General features: G+C 32.0%; 1 protein-coding gene across 1 annotated transcript in view; it reads right to left on the reverse strand.

Moving 5' to 3' along the window:
- The window catches only part of CCT8 (chaperonin containing TCP1 subunit 8), a 50,665-nt gene extending 42,486 nt beyond the window's left edge, over positions 1 to 8,179 (reverse strand). Inside the window, exons 1-2 of the mRNA XM_085818506.1 lie at positions 7,962 to 8,179; positions 1,293 to 1,383 (exon numbers count right to left, since the gene is read on the reverse strand). Of these exons, the coding sequence (XP_085674632.1) occupies positions 1,293 to 1,383; positions 7,962 to 8,021 (151 nt within the window). The 5' untranslated portion in view covers positions 8,022 to 8,179. The remainder of the gene's footprint in view (positions 1 to 1,292; positions 1,384 to 7,961) is intronic.
- Between the last annotated feature and the right edge of the window lie 1,855 nt (positions 8,180 to 10,034).

Below are 10,034 nucleotides of genomic sequence, written 5' to 3' on the forward strand. Positions count from 1 at the left end.
ACAATTTTTTATGCATGTTTCTTTCAAACACAATATAAAGAATATGATAAAAGAATTTAACTTTTTTCCTATGAAAATTACATAATTATGTACATAAAGATACAACAAAAAATAAAGCAAGCTAACACTTCTATACATATTTTAAAAAGTAATAAATTTTCATTTAATAACTATAATTAATGTGTCAATTTTTCTTCAAAATTGTTGAAAAACTTCCAATGCATTGAACTGTTTTTTTAAGGAAGTTTTAATATTGAATAAAATCTGATGCTTTTCATCAAAGATTTTAATTTTAATCTTCAGTACCAAAAAATGTTTTCACATAGTTATCTTGAAAATTTTCTTTTTCCTGTTTCACTAAGAGTCAATAAGTCAATAAGAATTCGTTCGATTTGGTTACAAGTCTTCCCATCTAGTGACCTCCACATAGCCTTATGTATATTCCTGTGGTGATAATACTGTGCCACCAATATGCAATTTGTTTGCAGCAGCAAAATTAATCAAAAAAAAAACTTCCATTGGTATTACTTATGAGATATAAGCTCTGTTATTCAATGTATGGTTTTATTGTACTGTCTTTTCCAATTTTTGCATTAAAGTCTCCAATCAGGAGTTTTGTATCACTCTGTGGACAACTATCAAAGATGCTTTCTAAAAGGTCATAAAAATATCCTTTTTAAGTGCTATCCTTATCCTCAGTGGGTACATGAGCACAAACAATGATAATATTGTAATGCCATACCCCTCAGGTTAAGCTTACAAATTCTCTCATTAACAGGTTTAAATTCAATTACATGATTCTCCTACTTACAATGAACCCTGTACCAAAATGATGTTGATTTCCTGACAACTGCAGTACACACAATTCCTCTTTTCAAAGATCTCACGGGCCAGTCCAGTGAATTTCCTGCAATGCCAGGATATCAATTTTAAACTCATCAAAACTATCAGCCAAGTTTCTCAATGCTCCACTCCTATAGAGAGTCCTAATATTCCAGGTTCCAATAATTAAATTCATATTCTTGCTACATCGCTTGGATGTGATCCATCCAGCAATAGCTACAGCTATTTTTAATACATTTAATAAAATATTTATTCACAGTCCTAATACAAATGACTGAAATCCTATTCGGAAAATTATATAAGAACTCATTTTCTTCCCCATCATAGCTTTAAAGTAACATACATAATTTGCAATATTTTCAGTAAGTAAATAAAAAAGATATTAATAGATATTATCTATTTACTAATTATTTAGAAAGTGATAACTATATAATATAAGGGATATTTACCATATGGACCATATGTAGTTCGTAGAGTATCTGCCAACTGAACACATGCTTCAATATTTCGACATATAGCTTCTTCAACTCCATGAAAATGCTGTTAAAATAAGATATACAAATAAATATAACTGACGTACATATAAATATCTGCTGAAGAGTTAGAAAATAGTTGCTGAAGAAAAAATGATTTAACTCTATAAGAAGGTTGATCACTTAATATATGTCCATGCAAACTGTACATTATTTACATTTCATACATCACTTTTACTTGCTTTAATGATATATAAATACTTTGAATGATCTTAAAATTATGAAACACCTGAAAACAAAGATTTTTGGGGGGGGAATGCATTTTTAGTGAAATAATTACTTAGTTTCTACTAACAATAATTCTGTCACAGGTTTACTTTCAGATTACTCAGCATTCTGCCATTTACATAAGATGTTATCCAACTGATCTAGATAAGATCTTGTTTTTTAGCCTAAAGGGGCAATTTGTCCAGAAGGGCTATCATTTTCGTTCTGACATTTTGCACTCATTTACTATAAATGGTGAATCACTTTTTAAATTGTTGCCACCAAATATTAGAGGCTTCTAGTACATTTAAAGAAATTAAATAATGACGAACCTGAATAAATGTACGTATGTTTCCCGCACTGTAATAAAACAATGGTATCTAGAGCTATCCAATTTTGAATAATGTATGTCCTCGCCCGAATATGGGCATGTGGAATCCCAAATTTGGAATCTGGAATTTGTTTTAATATCTATTTCATATTTTGTAAAGCATTTATGAGTTTTTGATTAAGGAACTCAACGATTTCAAAGCAAGCAATGGCAACATTTTACGGGGAAGGGGGGTATTTCTATCTCCGGAGCACGAGATTGTGGATCAGAAATTCTAAAGATATGCTCTTTTAAATATTTTATGATACTCCGTTGAACTAAATTTTATGGTTTAAGAGTAAAGAACATGATATTTAATAAATAAAGGTAATACACAAAACGTTTAAAAAAAAAAAAAAAAAAAACTCCTTTGAGCATAACATACAATCTGAAAGCCTTCAGATTCCCCCTTTCCAATGTATGCCATATCAGTATTTTTAGAAGTAGCAGACTTAGCTAAGAAATTTTGGCTAAGATGTCATATACAACCCGGGATACATGTGGTTGCCAAATGTGGCAAAACTTTGTGTTGGATGGTTTAGTTGAGATTTTGTTTGTATGGAAAGCCTTTTTTCATGGAAACATTGTGGGGAATGTAGTTTTATTTTGCTGTGTTCATTTTTTGGTTACGTGTTGAATAATGGTGTATAGTTCCATGAAGGAAGTCTTTGATATGAAGATTTGGAAGAAAAATTTTGTTTCTGATAGATTTGCAGAAAAATTGTTGAAGGTAAAGAATGTGATTGATTCTGAATGAAGTTTGAGGTTTATATCCTGGTTCTTCTTCAGTAAGTTTGACTTTAGAGAAAATTTTTATTATAATGTCTGAAATTTTGAATCGTAGAAAGACGTCTGACAGAGCGAAGTCACAGCATTTTGGTTCACATGCTTCGAGTGATTGGCATATTAGTTTTATTAATGAAAGTATATTGGATTATATATGTGATATGTCTGCCTTACAAGTTTTGTTTGAAATTAATATTTTGCTTTTTTGGGAATTATTTTGAATGCAAAGTGAATTTTTTTAATTATTATTGTTTTAGATTTGTAGAGTTATTTAAATTGCTGCTTTGCTTTAATTTTGTGTTGAAATTGTTCAGAATTTATTGTTGTTATTTTAGTGCCAATTCTACACTAGTGCCATTTAGCACTAGTGTAGAATTGGGTGCCTCTTAGATTGGCAACAAAGTTTGTTCAATTTTGGTGATGAAACCCCATTTTTGGTTATCATGATAGTTTTAACTTGGTTTTTAAGTGAAAATAGATTGATGTGTACATGAACAAAGTCAAGGTAGTGTGCAATGCCAAATTGGAGCAAGTCTTTAATTTTTCTTTTTTAAGTAAAAATAGATCAATGTGTAAATGTACACCAAGTTTGTGCAATTTGTTGTCTTCTTATTTTGGTTTTGTGTACTGGGCATCTTGATGTTTTGCCTTCCTAGTGCCAATCTTGGCATCAAAAAAGAATCGCCAAAAAAGCCAGGAGCATCTAATTTTAAACTTTCATCATTTAAATCTGTTGTCAAATATTTTTGGTGAGAAACTTCCCGCTTTTACTTATCTAAATTTCTTTTTATTTTGGAGTTTTAGCAAAAATGTTGTTCTTCAGATAATGAATGATATTTGAGTGGCAAAAATGTTGCCACTCAAATATCATTCAAATAAGATAAGAATAATAAGATAAGAATCTGCCCAATCTGGATTAAAAAATATCTTTTTTTACAGACATTTTGCAGCTAAATGAAAGATAGAAATGATATTTTAAAACCAATTCAGATATTTTATATTTATTTAGCAGCATACATAAGCAAAAATATGTGCATTAAATTTTGTGACAGTATGTCATCATACTGCTAGAATTAGTTTCAGGATTATGCCAGAGAAAATTGTTGAAATTTCGAAGTATTATTAACTAAGAATAAATCAATTTAGAGAGGAGAAGCCACACTAAATGGTATGAATAACATTAAAATAAATTAAAAATTGAATTGCAATAATAAACGATATTTTGGCAAATAGTCTAGCATTAAAATAAATTAAAAATTGAATTGCAATAATAAACGATATTTTGGCAAATAGTCTAGATGACCGATTACTATTTTTATTTAATTTTAATACAAAATAAACAATAAAGTATTTAAAAAAAGTTTAAAAGATTTTAAGTTAAAATACTAGTATACGCTATGGCCTTGGCACGATTTTAAAAACTGTATCCAACGCCAAAATGACCTGTTTACTGCTCATCGTAATGTCACCAAATCCCATGTGTCCCACATACTAGGATTAAAGCGATTTTGTTTTATATGAAGAATATGTAATATTAATAAGAAAAACTTTGCAACAGGAGTGTCTCCGTCCCAACGTAGAGGGAAATGCCAGAAATATCTGTCAGCAAAGCTCAAAGCCGGCGTCAAAGTTTGAAGATCACATTTGTCAAGAGTTCATACATCGATTATTGTTTAAACTTCAAAGGAAAAGAAAATATTTTTCGCACAAGCAAATTAATGGATTAGTTATTTTGAGTAAAAAAGTATGAAAATTCAAGTTTAAATTATCACAAAAAGTCACAGAAGAAAAATCAAAGAATGTTTCTTCTTAATGTGTTCCTCAATTTCCTGTACATATTAAGGAGGGAGAAATTCTCGGCGCTAGGTTCCATCGCCAAATCCCTTGGCAAATTTTCCCCTCCGCTTTCTCGCGGCATAACAGCAAACTGATTTACATTTACGTCTATGGAACCTTTCCTTCTTTACACAGACATTCTTTGGATTTATACGAGAATGCGAGTCTCTCCATTCTTGAGGTTACTGGGAACCAGAAAAAAAAAACCCCAAAAGTTGCTGGAAACCTGCTTTGCCTTCTAAAAGACAATTTGATCAGAGTTGCGAAAATTGGCTCTATGGCAACTACCCGAATGACGCTCATGCGATACAAAATTCCCCAAGAAAGTGATTGCTTCCAACGTTGGTGCAAAACTCGCTTTTTATCGGGGGAGTGGGGGGTCGCCATATGAAATTCCTAGACTTTTCATGATTTTGACCAAAATATTCCGACTTTTTTGGTCCCTTTTCGAATTTCCTGACTTTTCCCGTTTTCCACGTAGAGTGGCAACCTTGTTTTTGCAAATGCGAAAAAACATGTTTTTCCACATTTTAGGTTTGTAAGTTTGATATGTAATCAAAAAATTTAGATAAATAAAATCGTGGAGTTTCTCACCAAATATATTTGGCAAAAAATTTTTCGCTACCCCAGTCCGTATATGACAGCTGTTCCGAAATTTCGTATATTTTCTTTCTGCTGTTCGATATAATTAAATTGGTTAAAAAAAAAGTTATTTTAAAAACAACTTTGCACTAAGAATTCCATATAAGAGCAGTCAATCAATAAAATCAAAAAAGCACAAAACACTGGTAATACAATTTTTACTTTTCCCAAGAAATCCTTTTGTTTCCTGAATGTAAAATTATATATTTTTGGTTATAAAACATCAGAGAATTGCACAAACTCACCCCATACACTTTTGGCATTGTACACCAGCCAAAAAAAGTGTACCGAGGGTGGTTTTTTTAAAAACATTTTCCTTACTATATTTTCTCCATGCATACCACAAGCAACACATCTTTCACTGTGTGAGACTTTGCTGATAAAATGCCTACATGGAAAGACTCAAAACAATAATGAGTGTTTTAATAACCTTTTGAGGTATATTTTACCTAAAGAAACTTTTGTCCAACTGAAAACATTGCTTTTAGGTGCACATATTGCTGTATTATTATTTAATTCAGGATATTTAGGACTTTTACCTATTTTCAGGTATATAGAAATAGAAATTAATCCCATTATGCTTGAAAGTTACATGGGAATAAACAAACAGCGAATTCAGAAATAGACAGGCAACAAAATTAACCAGAAAAATGGTAAAAGAAAGTCTAAAATTTGTTAAGAATGAAGTAAAAGAGGGCCTAACATACAAATACGGCGAGTTTTAAAGGTCTAAAGTGACTACAAAATTTTTTGTGCTGTATTAAAATCTTCAAGTGCATTTTCCGAGAAATTATGTTTTTCGTTACTTTTGATTGCGATTACGTTAATTTCTCAAATGTATTTAGAATATTGAAATGAAATTTTGTCAAAATGTTGTATTCATCTTTAGCTGTGTTCTGTAGCAAAATCTGACCTGTTCGTATTTATTGATTGATTGGCTAATCTTTGGAGTATGGTAACAGGTAGTTTGGCGACATTTTGGTAAGGCGATAAAGGTTACTAGGTAGGACTTTAGCAATAATCTGAGAAGTACACAGTTCGAATTACAGATTATTTTGTCTCAGAGAAAAGAGAGATCATGAGACATGTCATGCGACATTTTCCGGACAATTCCGATTGTGATTTTAGCTAATAAGCACTTAGAAACAATTTCTCTGCTAGTGCAGAATCGTCCACTTATTTGGCGCTTTTTACAAGAGTAAGAAGAATTAGATTTTTGTCAATTTTCTTTGACTTTTTAAGTGAAAACAGGACAATGTGTACATGGATAAAGTCAAGAGTGTGTGCAATGCCATTTTTGTGCAATTCAGAGATGATTTTTTAAGTGAAAATAGGACGACGTGTACATGGATACCTCGTATGTACAATTCTTAAAAACACGCGAAGCAGTGGGCGATTCTGCACTTTCTCCCAATTTTGTACCTAATCTTTGTCACGATTAAGCACTTTTGTTCCATAAAAGTTCTAGCATAAGCGTAATTCGGCTAGCAGATTGTTGGAAAAAATGTTTGAGTAAAAAAAAAAATCATGCCTTTACTTCGTGAAAACAAAATGGCGTCCAAAAAAAAAAAAATCTAGCAGGTTGCTGTAGCAGGGTTGGTCGCCAAAAAATTGCCAAGTTACCATAATACGAAGATTCACCGATTGATTTTATTGACAGTATTTTGAAGAAAAGATGATTTTTTTTTTTTTTTTTTTTTTTAGTTTTGAGATTTTGTACCAAGTTTTGAATATTTCAAAACACAGGTACAGAACACAGGTAAGTATGTTATTTATATACTGTGTAAAGATTATTGAAGTATATTCATTAGAATTTATTTTAGGAGATCTGGCATAAATGAAAATTTTCACTAAAATTTTACCAAATATTGCCCATATTTGAAAAATTAATGAAACATTCCATAAAATTCCATTTAAATTCATAGTTTTATATCCCATCTTACTCGAAAACATGTATGTTAAAAAAAAAGTGTTTATGTATTTAAAAAAAAGTGCTTTGTATGTAGGCTCATACCTTAATAGATTTACCCAAAGTAAAGGCATAAAATTTTAACAAGACAATATATTGTTAATGCTTTTCTAACAATAACCTTTCAGAGAATGACAGGTGTGACATAAATAGATGATTAAATTAAAATAAAAAATATTATTGATTATCTAAGGTGACAGTAGTTTGATGCATCACCATGGTTATCAAAATTAGCAAACCACTGCTGGTGTTAGGAATATATTGTTTTCTGTGTTAACTGGAATTTAAGACAAATTTTTTTCGTTTATCACGTTTAACCGGTTAATTTCAGTACATTAATACTAATTTATATTTTTAAATGAATTTTAATTTCCGTTATAAATGCTTATTAATTCTTTTCTGTGCTAACTTGAATTTAATACAAATTTATTTTCGTATATCATGTTTAACCGGTTAGTATTACATCTACATGCTTATTATATGTGAATTTTTACTACCATATGGTTAATATATTGTTTTGTCTGCCAACTTGAATTTACATGCACTAAAAATCACGTTTTCGGCTCGGTAATTGTCTACAACGTACTCAAAATGCAAAACATTCTTCAATCAACAGGAATCCGAATTTATTCCATTGGAATTTGTACTAAAGATAAACACGGCATTAATTCTGAAACAAATGTAAATGAAGCCGTTATTTTAAAACAAAATTTGAATAAGAATTAATAAAAGCATTTCATCAAAGCAAATTTATGACAGAAATAGAAGATACAACCTTTGTGCCTTCTTTAAACATCTGTGAAATGCCGGGAGGTCTGGGCACGTGTAAAGCCATATTTAATTTTAAATACTATTACAAGAAATCAATAAAGTTTAAATAAATTGCTTCACGCTAAGAGCGCTTATTGATCTGACGTATTTTAAATATATAAATTTATTACTAAATACCCGATCACACCTTCACAAGCACGCCGAAAGAGGAAAGTCAGACAGACAGACAGAGTAGACAAATGAAATGACTATATTTGCACTCGCTTAAGTCTTTTGACCCGCAGGGCGAAAAATAAAACCTAGGGATGAAAAATAAAAAGAGAGAGCCGAATAAGAATGTTAAGAAAATAAAAATTGAGTAACAACTCCAAAATATGTCCGCACTCTTAGATATCCTCCTTACTCATGTCTAACGAACAAGCCAAATTCAATTTTTTAAGGCCTGTTGTGAATACAGTTACTTGAGTGCATGAGAAAAGAAAGCAAATCTGCAAAATTGCACCCTCATCTAATAAAGATATTTATAAATAACTATGTTTGATTTATTATGGAATTTTATTGCAAGAAAAATTTAAATACTCGGTTATAAGAGCGTTATCTCATCTGAACATTGAACTGCGGTGCTTAACCACCAGGGTGCCTCAGCGCCATAGCCCCAAGGAGGTTAGAATAGACCTCCTTGCATAGCCCTACCTAAGGCTACCACGTGACAAAACAAATGACGTCGAAAGCTCTACGTTACGTCTAAATTCTTCTAACCAATAGCAGCGAAGCAGCTCTCACAGCAAGGGGTACGGCGAGTACGTTTTAGGAACATGCGGCCCTACCTAAAGCTCCTAAGGCCTTAGCCCTACCCCTCATCGAATAACATGATAAAAGTTTCGAATTATAAAAAATATAACTGAATGTGCTAAATAATTAAATGAGTAAAAGTTTAAATTCATAATTGCTAATAGTTAAATACATATTTTTTTTCTTAAGTACCTAATTACTAATCCACACATAATTAACTATTTTTCTAACAACTATTTCACAGAAGAATACATGTACACACAAGAGAAACAAAATACGAAGTGCGACGCATTAGTGCCACTAGTAAAACCAAAATGCAATCAGGAGGAAAAAAGAACAATATATAATAAAGAATCTGAGCAACAATTTGCATAACACATATACAAAATTACATATTACTAACATTTAGGATCGCCCTTGGGCGTTTACTGAAATTGGGGTCTCTAGTATCATAACAATAGTTAACAACCATAGGATTGTCCAGAAGTTCCTGTTTATCATAAAATGCCCTAGATAGGCGGCAATAAAAATCACAAAGATTCTCTATTCTTAACTCTTTACGAATTTGGCTATTCCGAATGTACCAGGAGGCATTACATATCATACGCAATACCCCGTTTTGGGCAGCTTGTAACAAAGAATCTCTTAACTGCCTTCTCAAACTTTTGCACGAGTATGCCCAGACGAGGCATGCATAACTAAGAATTGGACGCAACATGGTTTTGTAAATGAGCAGTTACAAAACTTACTTATTATCAATAGATAGAACACTGTTTCGAGTAATTAAGGGGAAGCTTTATTAGCTCGAAACTTCCTGAGACTATGTGTAACGTGTGGGTTCCATGTAAGAGATTTACTGAGGATCACCCCAAGATAAGAGACCTGCTTGACCCAGGGAATATCCACACCATACATTTGCAGGGGAGTCGGGAAATTCTTCTTAGTAGTAAACAGTATGGCATGTGTCTTGTCGACATTCACTTTGACTTTCCATTTGGTCAGCCAAGTCTCTCTAGCGAGTGGATGTGGTGTTGTAGCTGTTGTATTGCTGAACTAACAAATGCACTTTGCGTAAGGATCGCTGTGTCGTCTGCATACATGGCTAGTGTTGTGTTGTGTGTAGTGGGGATGTCGTTCACGTAAACATTGAATAGGGTAGGGCCCAGAAAGGATCCCTGTGGAACACCAGCCCGTATAAGCCGGTTTGTGGATAATGAAACAGAAACATGAACGACAAAGTGTCTACCGGTTAGTTAGGATTTAATTATGTTTGTGATGTAGCCTG

This window comes from Stegodyphus dumicola, chromosome 6 (genome assembly GCF_044657685.1).
Source record: "Stegodyphus dumicola isolate Sdum_Otavi_A_Nest chromosome 6, ASM4465768v1".
Taxonomy (NCBI): domain Eukaryota; kingdom Metazoa; phylum Arthropoda; class Arachnida; order Araneae; family Eresidae; genus Stegodyphus; species Stegodyphus dumicola.